This window comes from Cyclopterus lumpus, chromosome 12 (genome assembly GCF_009769545.1).
Source record: "Cyclopterus lumpus isolate fCycLum1 chromosome 12, fCycLum1.pri, whole genome shotgun sequence".
Taxonomy (NCBI): domain Eukaryota; kingdom Metazoa; phylum Chordata; class Actinopteri; order Perciformes; family Cyclopteridae; genus Cyclopterus; species Cyclopterus lumpus.
The window spans coordinates 3,735,379-3,753,262 of record NC_046977.1 but is presented as its reverse complement, the minus strand read 5'-3'; the positions used below and the strand labels follow the sequence as shown (position 1 = coordinate 3,753,262).

General features: G+C 43.9%; 1 protein-coding gene across 2 annotated transcripts; it reads right to left on the bottom strand.

Annotated features, from left to right (window-relative positions):
* Positions 1 to 1,996: 1,996 nt before the first annotated feature.
* Positions 1,997 to 17,743, bottom strand: map1b (microtubule-associated protein 1B). 2 transcript variants are annotated; one of them, XM_034547681.1, is made up of 7 exons: positions 17,367 to 17,743; positions 15,505 to 15,606; positions 11,174 to 11,256; positions 10,536 to 10,676; positions 5,012 to 10,166; positions 4,678 to 4,916; positions 1,997 to 4,178 (listed from the first exon to the last, which is right to left on the bottom strand). In XM_034547681.1, the coding sequence occupies exons 1-7, from the start codon at positions 17,548 to 17,550 to the stop codon at positions 4,023 to 4,025; spliced, it is 6,060 nt and encodes a 2,019-aa protein (XP_034403572.1). In that variant the 5' UTR covers positions 17,551 to 17,743; the 3' UTR covers positions 1,997 to 4,022. The 2 variants fall into 2 exon arrangements, with proteins under 2 accessions (XP_034403572.1, XP_034403574.1); XM_034547683.1 differs by having other exon boundaries at positions 2,003 to 4,178; positions 4,678 to 4,906; positions 5,008 to 10,166; positions 17,367 to 17,529.
* Positions 17,744 to 17,884: the final 141 nt, after the last annotated feature.

Below are 17,884 nucleotides of genomic sequence, written 5' to 3'. Positions count from 1 at the left end.
ACCTGCGCAGCATTACGTAACCGAGTTCTGCTGCATTTCTGTCTGTGAAGTTGTGCTGATACATTTAAAAATTCACCTCTTCATTAAATTACTTTCTAGATTCATCTTGACTGTTGAATATTTTTAGTGTAAGAACTCTGACAGAAGTAAAGTCCTATGCACGTCAACATTTCATTATAATCTAATTATCTTTTTCTTGTTTCTTACAGAATATATATATATATATATATATATATATATATATAATGGTACGATGTGATTTTGGGTCGTTCTGTGTAAACATAATTGCTAAACCTGCAGACACTTGGAGAAGATTCAATACAATGATTGAGGTGCTTCTTACAGTGACTCCAAAGATAGATGATCTCAGAAAATAGGGCTGGGACAGGGAGTTCCCCACTGTTGCCCTGGCAACAAGATCTCAGCCCATTCAGCTGAGATTGCTTGCTCAGCCAATCAGACACAGGGCCTTGGATAATTCATGGCATACTGGAAGGTGTGTGTGTCTCTGTGGGTTTTTCTCTCCGTGCACAAGTGTGTGTTTGAGTGGATTTAAAAGCTGGTTTTCCAACATATAGCTAAAATAATGCAATAATCAACAGGGACAAATTATTTGTAGTTGAGGTATATTTAGGCATTTGATTTCCCGAAACATTGAGGTTCTGCCGACAGACAGTAGCGCTTACATCTTCTTTGATTCATCCCCGCGTGCACTTCCCTTTGGTTTTGGAAAGGGCCTTGGGGTGCCCCATCATCATTAATAAATGTCCCCACTGAAACCGTTTGGGACAGGAAAAACAGCTGTTACTCACTTTGTGAGACTGAGTGTGATTGTTCTAAAGTCCATTAAAAGATCATTAGATAGGTTAACCTCCACCTAGAAATACATATGACATACATTTATATGCATGTCTATTCCCTCTGTGACTAATTTTGCATTAAATCATAAGCGCCTGAGAGTTGGGTTTAGATAAATAGTGGAGGTGCTCATTCTTTTGCATAACTTCTGTATGTTAATGTACTATATTGGAGGACACGTAAAAGCTTTGCTGAAACAGCTCTGAGAGACTGGCTCCGACATCAGCTCTGTGGACTTGTGGTCCTCCACCGTACAGCAAAGAGATGCTGAGTTGTGGAGACACGTCCTCTGTTCTGCTTTCAGTTAGTCCCCGGGGCGTCTGCCAGTCCACCAGTTATACCGAGGAGCTAAATACACTCTATGAACTTTATCTGTCCCACATCCTTCTGACATGTTTCATGCTATTCCGATGTATTTTAGATCTGTTCATTTGTTATATGCAACCTCTATGTTATTCATTTGGTCTATATTTGCGGTCCTGGGTTCAGACAGTTTACATCCATGGATGATTAAGTGCATAGCACAATATTTAAACACACACACACAGCTGCTAGCTGCTAGCTGCTAGCTCTGCTACGTCACGTATACTGCATCAGCCTCAGCCGCGAGTGCGCTACGTGTTATTGAGCAAATGTTAGCGATGATAATGCGTTGAACTAAGATGAGAAACCTATGGTAAACGTTGATCTGCTAAACATCAGAAAGTTAGCATTGGTGTTGCACGCATATTAACATGCTAGTTAACATGCTAGTTAGCTACTAGCTCAAAGAACCACTGTACAGGATCGCACAGCCGGCTCTTGGTCGTGTTTATACAAGTAAAGTTGTAAAGGACTAACTTCTTTGGGCATGTTAATAGCAATATTTATAAAGTCATTATTCACTTCTAAGCGAGATATTTGGAGATATGATATTTATAATTGTGGTACTGTTTATAATGTGCAACAAGCCACGCTCAGAAGAAGAAAAAGCATTAAAAACAATATAATAATCAACAGAGCTATTTTCTTTTCAACATTGCATTGTCTGATTATAGCATTATAATAAATAACACACTGCCTTTGGAATACAAGTTAACACAAGTGGACCCTATGAATAGGTTAGACAAAAACAAACAAACACACAAATGCTTTTTTTCACACCAGATTTTAATGTGTTTGTTTTAGATGTTTGTTCTTTAGTAGTGGTTCCTCTTACATCAGCTTCACCATATGGGTAGAGGAGATATTGCACACACACACACAATAGAAAGCACTAAGGAATAATTTCAATTGAAACTAATTGCTATAAGCTACATATGAGTAGGGGTATAGGGGGGGCAGAGAAGATGCAAGATCACAAGACAGATATACCACACAGCTGCAGACACACCTTATTAAAGTTCTCCCAAGAGAAAGATAAGGAGAAAAAGGCATAGATAAATAGACAGAGAGAGAGAAAGAGAGGAAGAAATGCCGGTTTTCAAGAGAAATGTCAGTTCAGAGATTGTAGGTGTGTTGTTGGTCGTGGTGTTGGTTCGAGTTCCCCTGCGGGAAACCTGGTCGTTAGCGGTATCACGAATACCGGACATCGTTTCAGAAAATATCTGGTGAGCTTGGCGAGTTGATAGAAGAGCCCCAAAGTACCAAAGCCGTAATCATCGAGTTGTGATTTGTTAAGTGTCTCTCCAAAAGCCTGTCAAGGCTTGATCTGCGGCGTCTGTACTGTTAGTTTGGTTTCTGTCATGTATGTGTTTAAAGTGTCTAGTTTTTTTTTGTTTTACATACTTTCATCTAAAACACACAAGTCACTCACTCTCACCTGTGGTGACTCGCCCCTCTCAAGACTCTACTGGAAGCTGTCACCTGTTCATCCCGACTAAAGAGGACAAACTCATCTGTCGCAAGAAGTTTTTCAGGCTTCAACCCTAAAAAGCCTCTGCAGCGCACCCAAAGCCAAGTGTTATATTGATAATGCACACGTGTACACCATTTGAGTTACTGTGGTGTACAACGTCATGGCGCAACTTGCAAAAATCATAAAATGCTCCTTACATTAATTAATTTAGCCTAGCCCTATTGTTCTTAATGCAAGTTTGAGCAAAAACCCTCGTAAAAAAAAAAAAAAGAGAACAAATCTTAGCACATCATGCATGTCTTCCAACCACCCCATCAGCCACCAAGTTATTTATAATTATAGTACAATGCTTTAGAAAAACAAGACATTTTAAGGTTTATGAAAATATCCTGCTTTACAATGGGAAAGGCTAGCTCTCCCATAGCTCAATGAATACATAAAAAAAAAACAGGCATAAGAAAAAGATCAGATTTGTTCTCTTTTTGAATATAACCCGAAATAAAACAGACTGAAATCTGAAATAAAAGGCGATCCTCTAAAAAGCATTGTGACAAAAGGCGAGGGAGCGCATCCTGAAGCAGCTTCCTGTGGCGCAGTGCAAAAGGCTATCTGGACAATCAAGCACAATAAATTAACATAATACATTTGTATTCATACATAAGCAGCAACATAAACCATAATCAAAACATCCACTATAAATCAAATAAAAACCAACTTAAAAAAACATAGTCAGACATCACATCAATGCTAATCAGTGTCAAGTGTCTTTTCAAGTTAATTCCGATCCACCGCCATTCAGCTATGTGACCATGTAACAGTCCTTTTTGGGATTGACCACCAGTGTGTGGAGTCGCCTGCCTACTGCACCAGTTCTTATACATTCACTTTGACTCTCTCCCTAAGGCAATAACATCCTTTGGTGTGGATAACAGCTGTTATTCAAGAATATATCATACGCACGGCTGTTTAGTTCCTTCACAGCAGCTAAATTGATTAAACCCTCCCATGTATTCTGATCCGGGGGAAAACTCAATACCTCGTCAATATCATTATTATTTGAACTGTATGAGTTAGCTCTAAATTTGGACCATAATGACTTGGATGTTTTTTTTGGGGGGGGGGATTATAATTTCCTCCCAGCACAATCCATTTAATCCTAAAAAATCCCCATGAGGATGTCATAGATGTCCTCAAAGCTAATTTGTATAAGTGTTCGTCCTCATTGGAGATATTATCCGTTTTCAGGGTTTAGTACACAAGCAGTAGCATTTTAGAATATAAGTGTTTAAGTGTTTAGGGTTTGATGCTACATGGGTTTGTTCCCTTCCTACATCTCTATCTTACAAGCGGGGAAGGACTCATCCTGCATGACGACAGTGCTGCTGCTGGCCAGCACCATGATGTTGAGCTCCTGCTGCTTGTCGTGGGTCTCCTGGTACCACTCCCTCATCACGTCAGTGTCGTGGGTTGGAATCAGAGTGACCTGACACCAGAGAGGAAGAAGGTTTTTTCCGAGCGCAGGCATTCTGAATAATTCAACGATACATCCTTAATGCACAACCGACACATGTCTTTGTCTTTGTCTCTTCTTACAATATGATGTTTGCATGCAGAGTTCAGCAGTATTACAAGCAGGGATTTGACAGAGGAATGAAAATATATATGATTTTTTGTTAAATCATTGGTAGGAAAATAATTTGTGGCTGGTTTATTTACTTTTTCATTTACCCCTCCTTACATACTAGATTCTAATCTAAATGCAAATGTGATAAATCAAAGGACCAAAAGAGCTAGCCAAAGTAAAATGTGTTTAAACTAACAAATCTATTGAACATTGTATATGTGCCTTCAAACCCTTCTGGCACAATGAAATTGGGGCGTGGTGCATTACCAAAAAGCAGAATCTCCGAATTTCACTGACGCCATGTCATAAATAAAACAGCTTAGTTTTACAGTATCACATAAATCACATTACTACTTACCTGCAAATTGTTTCCCCACTGGGCCTTTCCTTCAAGCAGAGCATCGAGGACAGCCCTACTGGGCTCCTGAGCCGTCGGGTCGTTGCCACTGACCACATAGTAAGAAGAGCGCACCCGCTTAAAGAACTCGGCATCCGCATTCTTGGCATTGCAGTGATTAGGGATGTAAACCAGATCCATGTACATAGGAGGACAGTTGGGCAGAGATGCACCACCTGACACTTTACCGCTGCCAGTACCTGAAAGGGTGAAAAATAAAGCGCTCTCTTTCATAAGGTCTCAAGAGATATGAGCAAAGTAGTAAAGTGTTATAAATGATGTAAGTAGTACTAACCTGACGAGGCACTTTTTACACCTTTAGACGCAGAGGTATTGGTTGCATTTTTTGCATCTTTCCCTTCTCCGACACTCTTCTTTGGAGACAAAGTCTTTGTGTCCTTCACTTTCGATAGAGCAGTCTTCCTAGCTGGCGAGGAAGACTTTTTCAATAGCTTTTTCTTCTTGGGCTTTTCTCCTCCTTCCGTATTAGCATTGTGGAGGTTTTCCTCGGCCTTAAGGGCCTCTGGGTCCACCATGCAGACATCGGGATGGCCTGAGGATGGAGCAGAGTCCCTGAGGGTCACCGGAGGAGGATCGGCATGCCTGTAGGTCAGCGTTCTGTCAGTAGGCAGAGTCTCGGAGTCGTCTTCAGAGTCAATGTTAGCGTCTGCTGTAATGGAGGGGCACTCCTCTGTCCCCGGTGGGACATCTGAATCTGTCTGGGAGGGGGCGGACTCACTGATGGATGTGGGCGGGGTCTCCTCACACTGCTTGGCGGAAAGCTTACCCCCTGGAGGTGGGGGCCCTCCTCCGGACTTGGTCAGAGGCTTTTCTTCATCCGTGGCGTTCTCCTCATTGATAAAGTATTCTAGAGGGTTCGGGTTGATGAAAGATGGGGACAGTTCGGTCTTGGGGTGGAGGTACTCACATGAAGTGACTAGACAGAGGTCGACGTCTGTCTTAGATGGAGCAGAGGGGCTCTTCTCAGTGGAAAAGTCTCGGTCCCTGGAGCCACATGCAGTATTATAATTGCAGGGATCAGAGGAGAGAGGTAGATATGACGGAAGGGGCATTTTGGGGCTCACAAGGGATTTGACCTCAAGTGGAGAATCTTCACATTTAAAGGGATTAGTCTCCTTCGCCGGAGAAAAGGTCTCTTTATTTGAAAAGGCGAAAGACGATGAAGGAGAATCAACTTTGGGAGGTGAGGGTGACTTGTCGTATTTCTGTTGCGTGTCAGATGTATTAGCAAAGCTCTCCACAGATGGTGAAATTGGGCTGCTATATTCCTTAGCCGGGGAGCCTCCTAGGACTGGGGATGGCTCATTGGAATGGGGAGAATGGGTGAGAGAGGATGCCTTTGGAGTGACTGGAGACTTGTCTGTCTGGTCGGCCATGGCACGCAGCATCTCTGTCATCTGGCACGGGGTTGTAACAGAGGGAGTCGACTGAGATGCATCTGATGGGGTTGCAGAAGTGGCAAGCACTGAATCACTCTCTTCAAAAAGAAAAGACTTTTCCACTGTGGAACTATGGTCTTCAGATGGTTTTCCATTGGCTCCATCTGAGGGGCTGTAGTCAACCTCAGTCGGGCCATTCTCTGTAGCACGTGAACCACTTCCCACAGACAGATGCTCTGGAGATTGCTTACTAAAGTCCAGGGCTAAGGAGTGGTCAGGGGACTCCTGGCCAAACTCGATTGACATAGTGGAGTGCTCTGGGGATTTTGTGTCCTGTGTTCTGCTTTTCGTCTTTGGTGAGATGTCTGGGGAGATAGACATGGGCCTTGGGCTATCTTCCTTGGATGGAGATCCCTCAGCTTCGTGGAAGGTGGTTGAGGTTTGAACCACAGATACAGAGAAAGAGTCATCTACCTCTGTTGAGTGAGGGGAGCCTACCTCAGCATGAAGGGAGCGAGAGTCAGTGGTGGGTTCTGGCAAGGAGCTGGTGGCCAGAGAGGTGGTGGACGCCGAAGCTAAATGTGAAAATGTATCTTCCGCTACCACCTCCTCCGGAGGGGTCCCTGACTTGTCGGATGTGGTACCCTCTGAAATGGACATTTTACTCTCTTCTTTGAAAGCTGTGAAAGGATTAGTTTCTGATTCCTGTTTTGTAGTTGGTGCTGAGGACAAGGTTGAATCTCCATTTTCCCCCTGTTCTACATTGAAGAGTGACTTTTCCATCTTTGTTGGGGAATCGGGTTCAGTTGAAGGTGAGCCTTTTGGAGAGGACATTATCCTCTCTACAGGGGATGAACTTTCTTGCTCTGGCTCCTTAGGCTCTGGAGTACCTCTATTTGAGGAATCCTCTTTGTCACTTGTGACCTCCACAATTATTGGACCCTGTGCGTCATCTTCTGACACAGGTGGTAGAGCTCCCGCTCGTTCATCTACTGGGGACTGATAGTAAGGTGTGTGACCAGAGGACTGAGGGGAGATAGCTCCCTCCAATGTCTTGTCATCTGGGCTGATGGAGGGATTAGCCGTCTCTCCGGCACACCCTGCCAGCGTGGTGGACAGTTCTATCGGAGCAACAAACAGGGATGGAGAATCAAACTTGCGGTCCACTGAAGGAGAACGCACAAGAGGTGAAGTTGTGGAAGTTGAACCGAGTCTAACCGTGTCTGCGTCGTGATCTTCACATGACTCTTGAGCTGTGGCAAACCCTTCATTGTTCCCCGCAGAGGGAAACCCCTTACAGAATCTATCCTCTTCTAGTGATGAAGAGGGAGATATCGTGGAAGCGGAATGGTTGTAGTCCCGGCCTTCTGTGGCATCACTCTGCGAGTGATCTGTCCCTTGCATATTCGGAAGTGGAGACAGCTTCTTCCTGTCAAACTCTCCAGATGCTGATGTCCCAAACCTGCCCACGTCCGGTGAAGGAGACTCATCGTTGCTGTTTTCGTCACTCATAACGTCCCTAGGAGTCAACATCTCATCCATGGGAGTAGGCACACTGGAGATTTCAATGGTGGACTGAGTGTGGCCAGAGGTGGCGGTGTAATCCTCAGGGAGTTCATCTCTGTTCTCGTTATCCGAGGTTGTTGAGCTCTCAAAGCCAACAGGAAGCATTTCGTCATGGATAGATGCAGCTGGAGAAACAGGTGAGGACACTTTTGGTGAGGCTGATACAAATAGATCGTGTTTGTTGTTTTCTTCCACACTTTCATTCTGACCTTCTACATTTTTATTAGTTGCATCCTCGTTGTCTAACACACCAGCTTCTGGTTTGACGTCATTATTCCTGTCTTGGTGTTCATCTTCACTGGGAATAATCTTATCTTCATCTTGTTCCACTCTCTGCGGTTCATAAACTTCTTCTATCTCTCCCTTCTCTTCATATTCTCCTCCCTCGGATGTCTCCTCCATGACAGTACCTTCATCTTCAAACTTCTCACCTCCACTGACGTTGAATTTTCCTTTCAGGACTTGTTCTTCTGGAGTCTCTCGATCGTCTCCTTCAACCTCCGTGGTGGTTATGCCCTCATCCACCGACTCTAATGGCTCAGATGATTCTTTGGTTTGTATTATTTCTTCACTGTGGATCATCACAGCCTCTTCTTCTTTAATTTGTGGCACAGTTGCATCATCCTCCACCAAATCTTCAGTTCTAAGCACCTCAAAGTCCTTAGTGAGGTCCTCCGGTGTGGACATCAGGGATCGTACTACTTCTGGATCCTCTACAATAGCAGCTGCACTTGCTGCGAGCTTGCCACTGTCCACCTTTGGCTCCTTCTTTGTCACCTTTGGCTTTCCTTTTTCTTTTAACTTTGATGCGATTCCTGCGTCTTTCTTTGAAGCATTGTCTTTTTTCAGGGGCTTTGGTTTTGGTGCTAGACTCTTTTCTTCACCCACAGTCTTCTTCATGTCTTTAAAAGGCCTTTTGACATCTTTCTTTTGCTCTTTCTTTTCTTCCCTCTTCTCCTTCATTGGGGAGTCTCTTCTGATATCCTTTTTCATAACTTTCTTTGCCTCCTCTCTTTTGACTTTTTCATCCTTTTTAATGGCGTGTTTGGGTGTATCATCTTTCTTTGCTACTTCTCTTTTAACTTCCTTTTTCTTCTCCACAGAAACGTTGGCCTCCTTTTTGGGTTTTAAGTCAAACTTCTTTTTTTCTGGAGTTTCATTTTGAGCTGCTTGCTCTGGCTTTGCTTTCGATTCTTTTTCGGGTGCCTTCGCCTTGTCCTTTTTCAGGAGGACCTTTTCTTTTTTCTCAATCTTCTGTGTTTTTTCATGAGATGATTCCGCATCTGCTTTTGCCTTTTCTTCCTCCTTTGAATCCTTCCTGATGCTTTTGCTCGGTGACGGCTTTGGGGTAGACTTTAGGCTCTCTCTACTGTCCGTTCTGTGTTTCATCTTAGCTTGCTTAAGGGTCGGTGTCGTCGGCATATTAGAAGACATCGCTTTCTGAGTGACGACTGGCTGTTTCAGGAAGTCCAAGTGCTTTATCTTCTCTAAACCTTCGAAGACTTGATGCTGGGTGGTATTTCCAGGAAAGAGAACACGCACAACCTTATCTAAGGGATTTGCAGGGTGCCACACAATGAGCGAAGAGATTGAAGTCAAGTAAGAGACGGGGAACTCAGATTCCTTCCCATTTGGCAGCAGAATGGAGGCTGTGTCTTTTTCACTTCCTGTCCACTGCTTCATAAAGTGCTGCATCTCCTTGCTGTTCCTTGATGGATTGAGCACATACATCTCGAGCTTCCCAACCCCCATTTTCTGAAAAAGTATGAGCGGTTCAATCATGTTTCCAACAGGCCTTTGCAAAGGCTCTAACCTCAAATTCAGCTTGGTGAGGAACTGCTGAGTGAACGCTGCCTCCTCAACATTCCTCCGCACTCGGTAGTTAGGTTCAGGGTTATCCAGGTTCTCAGGAAGGTTCACAAACACAAGGCCGATATCTGGAGAAATCATGTTCTTCACCCAGTCGCTGTTAGCTGTGGAACCTTGTGACTGCTCCTCCTCGAGCTCTGCGACCTTCCTCTGCAGCATGCTGTTGATGCCCGGCAGGTTGTCGTCACCGATGTGGGTCAGGAGGACGGAGTCCACGCGATCCAGATGCCTCACCAGCTTCCAAAAGCACGACTTCCGGTCCGAGCCTCCATTAATGAGCATGTTGAAGCCGTTGACCGCAAAGAGGGCGGAGTCGCCGCTACCGGCGGGGAAAATGTAACAGCACGGTTTTGAGAGTTTCAGGAATCCACCCGAGGTTGGCGGTTCTAACATGTCAAAGGGAGATGGGATCTCTACTGATTCAGACAAATACTCTGTGAACTCTGAGAGGCCCTCCATTTCAGGGAGAATGGGGGTGGAGTTCAGTTTCATGTAAATGAAGTCCTGCAGGTTGTGTTTGTCCAAGTTGGAGTTTTTCCATTCGCCTTGTTCAGGGCAGGACAGTGTGAGGTTGGCTTTGTTTCCCGGGTGAATGGTGCTGAGCAATTCACCAATCTGAGCGTGAGAAGAATTAAGTGACTTTAATAATCTTTAATATGTCTGTAATACAATGAGTAGAACTTTGCAATCACATATTCATGTGTATATGTGTTCATGTACATATCTGCATGGTTTTAAGGCTATTATTCAATGCAAGAATGAGAGCTATTCGGGAAAGCAACCACCATGCATTTGTTAATAGGGTGTTACTGAGAAAAATATATAATTTTCTCATTCTATAAAAAGACTGGGGAAGCCTTCCACCAATGTACAAAATGAATTTTCTAAAGCGTGTGTGTGTGAACGCGCGGTAGACTATAATATTACAGCGTCAATAGAAACAAATGCGGGTGCTTAAAATGTAAAATCGTCACGCCAGCTCACCTCTTGGTCGGTGAAAATGTCTATGAAGTTGAAGAAAGAGAACGATCCGGACTGGAGAATCAGTTCCCCGCTGATTTCAGAGCATTGCCCCGAGAGAACCAGAAGCTTGTGCCTGGCAGTGTCTGAGACCATCAACCGGGCCTGGAAATTAAAAGAATGAAATATGACGCGGCGCACCTACCGACTTCGGTTGAAAGCAAACGGATAAGAGAGAGAAACACAGTTGGCCAGGTCCATCCTGCTGTGCTGTGAGATGTTATTAATGCAGACATGGGGGGGGGGTGGGTCTCATCAAAATGTAGTAAAAGCCTTAATGCAATGGCACAAGATGAAGGCTGCACTTGTTATTCTAGCGGGATAACAAGACATTAGTCGTGTCCTTTCAGATCCTAATTGCTTTTTTCATTCCCACCGACAGCCACTAAGAGCACTTCCTGTTAGGAGGTGGAGATAATAGACAGTCAAGGTTGAAGAATAAGCCTTTCCTAGCTCTAATTGCTTTGTAAATGTGCATTTATTTAACGTGTTGGTCAATCATCCCTCTTTGATAGCAGGGATGGGAGATAAAAAATGCAAAGTTACAGAATGAGGAAGAGGTTATAATAATTTAACGACGGTTATAGTTTTTTTTATTTTACCTCGGTGCTGACGGCTTCATCTGAAGGGTTGATGAGCACCACCGTCTCCAGGACATTACTCTTATGGTGAAGAATTCTCTGCCCTGAAAAACCAACAATGTGGAAAATAGTTAGAGAAGGAAAAAAATAGGTTTTCAATTTATTATCACGTAAATAAAAGAAAACCAGCAAAAATTGACATTTGTCAAGTTAGAAGGAAATTCATTTAGGTATTTATGCTTAGAAATGATAATAAATCGGCTCTGCTTGACTTTAATCAAAACAATATAGACACTTATATGTCTGTATTACTTGTTACGGTCCAATCATTGTTTGTTTTATATTTAATGGGGACTAAATATAGTTCAGTATAACACACTTAGTCGCCTCTTCCCCTCATCTCACAGCGGTGTTACAGAAAAGTATGTGCTTGACAAGCTCCTAATCAATCATCTTAGATTTTGGATGATTGAATATGATGATGACTTTGTTCCCACTGTGTGTGTATGTCTGTGCGTATTTAATTTGTTCTTTATTCATCTTAACACATCAGGCTTCACTCACTCTGTGGTTGTTTCTTCTCCTTTTTTTATCTCATTTTTCTTTTTGAATAAATGAATCGATGAATTACACTCGAGCCGACTCAACAAAAGAAAAAAGGAAATTCTTCAAAAGACGCAAACAAGAAGACGTTCCCTGTCGGGTTCAGAGGCCGGTGAGGTGTTGCGTGAATATCGGCTTAAAATTCAGAGGAGAGAATGTTGCCTCGTCTCCAGAGACGCTTTCTGGCTGCTGGGCCCATTCTTCCGTATAAATATATATATATATATATTTCAGATTCTCATTATGGAGCCCACAGCCATTAACCCCTCTGCTGCCTCCCAGAGGGCTGTCACTCTCTGTGGAAAAAAAATCCTCTTTCATTCAACGAATGAAAGAGATGCTTGAAATAATGAGTATTTCACCAGTCGCCAACCCTGCAGCACTTATGCTGTTAGCTGCCCGGAGGGAATACTATTCCTCCTGTGCTTTTGAATTGTGATTTTTCATAGAAAGATTCTGTATCATGGCAAAGACAACATCCCCTTGTTCTGCTTTCTTTGGGAGAGGGCGGTGGGGTCGGTTGCTATTCCTTTCTGCAAGTTCTGCATCCAGATGCATTGCTTTTACAAATTAATATCAATGTCACTGTTTAATCAAATGCAAGTAATATCAAAGGTTAAATCACAAATATATCAGTGCATTTTCAGGGTCTTTTTCAGATCTGATATTTTCTATTTGAGCCCTCGGGATGTGAAAAATACCATTTGTGATTCATTTGAAAGCCACAACGATGACAACAACATGTAATGCTCGGCTCTTTGATCCTTTGCACGTGTATTCTATTCCCAGTTGGAAGCAGAGCTCCGTGTCTCAGACCATCACCATCATCACAGTCCCAGTCCACTCCGGGTTGAACCAGCTTCGTTCAGTCTCCTCAAACTGATGACCGAAGAACAAGCGACCGAGGAAACAGTTTTTCTTTCCGCGGTCGTGTAAAACGAGAGAACAATCAATCCTTCATCCTGTTGTGCTACACACACACACACACACACACACACACACACACACACACACACACACATACACAATATAAAAAGAGCATGTTTCTTTGTCCGTGCCGCTGTGGATTACGCCCTGCTTACTGCCATGTTATATATGAAACATGAATACACAAGTCTGTTTACAGCCAGCAGCACCCGCCCACATCGAGACGCCAAATTGGTGCCGAGGCCGACTCGTCAAAAAAAGATGACAGATTGTGCACCGGGGCTTGCTTGACCCTGACAATTACCTTGATCGATATAAAAAAAAACCTTAATGCCTAATGCCTGTGACTCAGCGGGAGGTAATGCAACGCGCATGGCTGAGCATTCTCCTACCGGCTGAATAGAAAGGTGCCTGCCTGGCCCAGACTGAGCCAGACAGGGGAACATCAATGTGGATGGCACCTCCCCAAAAATAGATCAGTGGAACAATTAAATTCAATGTCTCCTTTCTCTGTGGCATTCCAAAAAGAAAAAGGATTATGAATGCATCTCCTCGCATGTGTCAGCACCTTTCTCCTTCCTGTCATTTCCTCTTGAATAATTAACCGTGTGATGTTCTGCAGCAAATTTAGATTCATTATTTAGATTTAATTACTGTTGGTCACAATAGTGGAAAGAGTGGATTCGCGGTTTTTATCGAGAGAACCTTTTTAGGTCGTCAGTGGTGTTTTCATTGAAATCTGCATCACCAGAAGTATCACATATGCATCAGGGGGACACCGTCTCCTGTCTTGTCTTCTTCTCAGCTTCCTGTGCACTAATATAATGTGATGGGCGGCATGTCATCTGTCAAGCAGACAGATAATTGCATTCGTCCGTCTCCGCCCCAAAACCACCTGCTGGTTTGGGTTTTTCCCGTAAGCACTGAGCCATAAGCAATACATGTACTGTCAGCTACAATATAAACAGAAAAAAAGTCAGCTGTTCAGCTTCCAAATCAAATATCTTTATCCTAAAAAAAAAAAATGCAGTTTGTGTTTGGTTGAGCTCGACATTTTCTACATGCTTGTTTGCTTTAATGGCGAGAGTTGGAGGAGAAGATGGATTCCAGACTCTGATATCTTTCCAGTAAATATACAGCTGCAGCCGGCAGCCTGCAAGCTTGGCTTAGCATAAGGAAACAGGAAGAAGCAGCTAGGTTACCGCTCCTGAACAGAAAATACTGAGGCACAGATCAAACAAACAAGATTTAATGGGTTAATTAGTGCAATTTTGAGATGCTGACAGGTGGATTTTGTCGCACAATACAAGAGAACAATATTATTCCAATTGTTCTGCAGTGCTACGTCTAATATTCTCGGTTTAATTAATTCACTAATCCGAGTCACATGTAGCCTCACCCAATTGTTTTTGTCCTTCTCACCTTCACCCCGCCCTCCTTTCCTCCCTTGTTTGCTTCCCTCTCATCTTCTTTCTCTTCACAGCCATCCCCTTCTTCATGTTCAAGGACAGACAGTAACCACCGGGGATGCACTGCTAATTACCCCCGAATCAACTGCACACCCAGAACTGCGTTGCAAGGCAACAGCACACGCGAAGGATGGATGGAGGATGGAGGATGGTAAAAACAAGGTTGGATGAAAGCGATCGGGAGTCTCTTTGAATACTATTATACATTTCCATGTTTCCCCTCACCCTTTCACGTTATTGCATTTCACCTCTGAGAGCTCAATTCTGAGATTTGATATCACTGCATTAAAATAGATCACCTGATTCAGTCTGCAGCAGTCGGCTGGATCGATCTATCGTGAAGTCTGAAACCCTGCTGGTCATATTCAATATGGAGCCAAGCCAAGCAGAGGCTGCCAGACCACGTCCTGCCAGACCACGTCCTGCCAGACCACGTCCTGCCAGACCACGTCCCGCCAGACCATGTTCCGCCCCACTGGACCTCTTCCATCTCCCCCTCGGCTTAATATCAACTCTAATATCCACATATCCAGGGACCGGTCATAAAAACCCTCTATCGTGGTGCATGGAAGTTAAAGCTGACTGCATGCAACGATGTGTAATAAAGTATATTTACTAAAATACGTACGTACAGTTCTGAGGTAATATCAAAAAAATGTTCACATTATATTTTTTTAGAGAGCAACAAACTGCGTACCGGTCATTTAAAAATGTATATTTAAAAGGTTGAAATATTCAGCGTCAGAAAAGTCTTTATAAATATCATATCAACAAATGACAAAATAAATGCTGCTCATGTTTTATGCATCAGTGATAATAATCATATAAAATACCATAAATGTGGTATAATCATACACCATATTTTACATAAAGTGTTCGGTTACTTTTAAGTTTATTTGGCTGTCAATACTTACATACTTTTCCTTAACTAAGATTTATTTTTAACTTAAATAAATGATCGGCATCTCTGTGTCTCAGGTTTTGTTTATGAAACGGAAGCTGAAACTATTGAAAATATATTAAAAATATTAAAGCTAAAGTTTTATAAAACAAAGTACGCTAGATTTTTAAAAAAATGATATAACCAAAATAATAAACAGTATTGTTGACTCTTTTTAAAATGAGAGTAGCTCATTGACAACACGGCCTTTCATTGGGGTCAAATTAAGGCTTTTTCCAGTCTTGCTGCATGTTTTTCTCATTTTTGTTGTCAGAACATTCGATTTATTGACTATTGGGGCGTAAAATGATTTTCAACAAACATAACAAAAAACATGTTTTTGAAGAAGATTCACAACCCCCTCTATCTTTAGTGAAGTTATGTATAAAAGCCTCTTTTTATTTCCACTTTACCTCGGACATCTGCAGAGAAGCGGGCCGAGTGCCTGGAGACAAACAGCTTGAGCTCCTGGTCCAGGTTGCAGTCCATCAGGTTGGCGTCCCATGAGCGGATCCCTGCGAGATAAATACAAATAAAAAAATCAACAAGAAAATAATTTTTAGCGAGGAGGAGAAAGAACGGCGGCGAAAAGAAAAAAAATGTATTTATGAAAAATGAATCGATGCTCAGGGCAGACGACACACTGAGGAACACACACACACACACACACACACACACACACACACAGTTCACTCATCCTTTGCCTCCAGTTTATTAAACAATCTTAAAGGCAACGTGTATAGACGTGTTAATGGTTTGGTATGAGAGCATAAATCTATAATAGGAAACATCCATGGCCCTGTGCCTGGGCCAGAAGCACTGGTAATCTGCACCGAGCTGAGTCATGGTGGTGTCACCCTCTCTTCATCCTCTCTTCATCATCGTCTTCATGGGAGTGAAGGCCTCGTGAAGGAGCTACGTGATGACATGCACATGGAGGTGCAGACAAAAGAACTCTTGTTTATATCTGAGCTTCATGCCCACGAACGGTGAACTTCACTCACAATATTATGTGTTGAGTAAACATGGAGATGAAGGGTGTGGCAATAATATGGGCACATTTAAAATCGATTGATATTAGGCACGAAGATGACGAAATGTATGTTTTTTACAGGAATAATGTCTCGTGAAGAATGTGAAGAGAATAGATTTTTTTCAAGAATGAAAGAAAACTCGATCTTCAGAGTCACAGGATTGTGGGACACAAGTGAAAGAACCTTGTGTTTTGATTTTAACGAGACTAAACTTTTGGTCTCAAGATCTGACACCGCGAGGGCACACGTGACGTAATAGAACATTACACAGGGGACTCCCACAGGTTCAACTTCAGGTGAGACAGAAGCAAAAGCACATCCTTCTGTTTTTCCTACAGTAACTGCGCCACATTCTCTTCCTCTTCCTCCTCCTCCTCCTCCTCCTCCTCCTCCTCCTCTCTCACACAAACAGTGCCCTCAGTCCTGAAAGGCATAACAACCACAGCATCTGTGGCCTTTTCTAAAAAAAAAAACGCCCTGCTGCAAATTTGAAAAAATCCTTCCTTGTGGCTTTCCGTAGGGACCGCAGTGCGGACCGAGCCACGCCCACCAGCCGGTGAGGGATGAGAGAGCTGGATGCGGGATGATGAGGATGATGAGGATGATGATGGTGGAGAGATGCTCCCACAGGATGAAAGGGGGGTAAATTAATCTAATAATATCCCATAACTACGTTATAGCCGAGCAGTCGTTTCCGCCTCAAAGCTCGAGCACAACAACAACACAAACAACAACACAAACAACCCGGTTGTCTCCTTCCTGGATGCGTGGGACCCTCCGTGGGATCCTCCGTGGGATCCTCCGTGGGACCCTCCGTGGGACCCTCCGTGGGACCCTCCGTGGGACCCTCTCCTGAAACACAAGCTGAATAAAGCTCGTTCGAGCTGCTGCGCGAGGGAGAAAAACTCCGCAGCCGCACCGGAGCCAAATAAATGCGCCACACTGCGCGTTGTTGACGCAGAGTCCAGATGCTGAATCACTGCATGAGAGCTTTGTTCGAGCACCGGGCCTCCACGTGCGTGGATGACAACAAGTGGGCCTCCCGACGTTAATGTGATTAATCATCAGCGGAAGGATATCTGTGTGTTTATTTGGGATGTTACTGGGAGGTCACCTCGGGCTCGAATAAAGACCCGATAAATAAGGTTTAAATGTCGGTAACGACACATCAATATGCTCAGTTTAAAGTTCCGGTTGCAAACAGGTGCTCCGACAGACATTTAAAAAAAGCTCCAGCTCACCTTTCTCTATGTCCGCGATGGCACACTTGAGGTGTTCCTCCGCGAGGATCTCCCCGATGACCACCAGCAGGTAGAACTTGCCGTCGTTGAAGTGCTGCGCGGGGCTGGAGGACGTGGGAGACGTGGCCGACTTGCTCCGCACGGTTAAAGTCTCCATTTCTGCACATTGGACTAAGGCGGCCATCCTTTCGTCTCCCCGGTACACACACGCGCGCGCACGGGCACCAGCAGCAGCCTCCTCCCTGTATTGGCTGCAGAGCACCGCGGAGTGGTCTCCAGACGCGCGAGTGGAGCCTCGGTAGGAGTGGCACTAGGTTTTTATACCGGCAGACGTTGTGTCATGTTCGGTAACCGGGGGAGAGAAGAGGGCGCTGGATTCTCTCACCCCCCGCACGCGCACTGAACTGCTGATGTCATGCGCAACGAATCAAACGCCCCCGGAAGTCGCGGAGATGAGCTGCTTTGTGTTGAAGCCTTCATCGACTCCTGAGGACCTGTTACTGTGTACAGGTGCACGT

Excerpts from the sequence above, each read along its gene's own strand:
- map1b (XM_034547681.1), bottom strand. The coding sequence starts at position 17,550 with ATGGCCGCCTTAGTCCAATGTGCAGAAATGGAGACTTTAACCGTGCGG. Across the intron at positions 15,607-17,366 it reads CATCGCGGACATAGAGAAAG|GGATCCGCTCATGGGACGCC; the intron begins GTGAGCTGGAGC and ends TTTATCTCGCAG. Across the intron at positions 11,257-15,504 it reads CTTCTCTGCAGATGTCCGAG|GGCAGAGAATTCTTCACCAT; the intron begins GTAAAGTGGAAA and ends TTGGTTTTTCAG.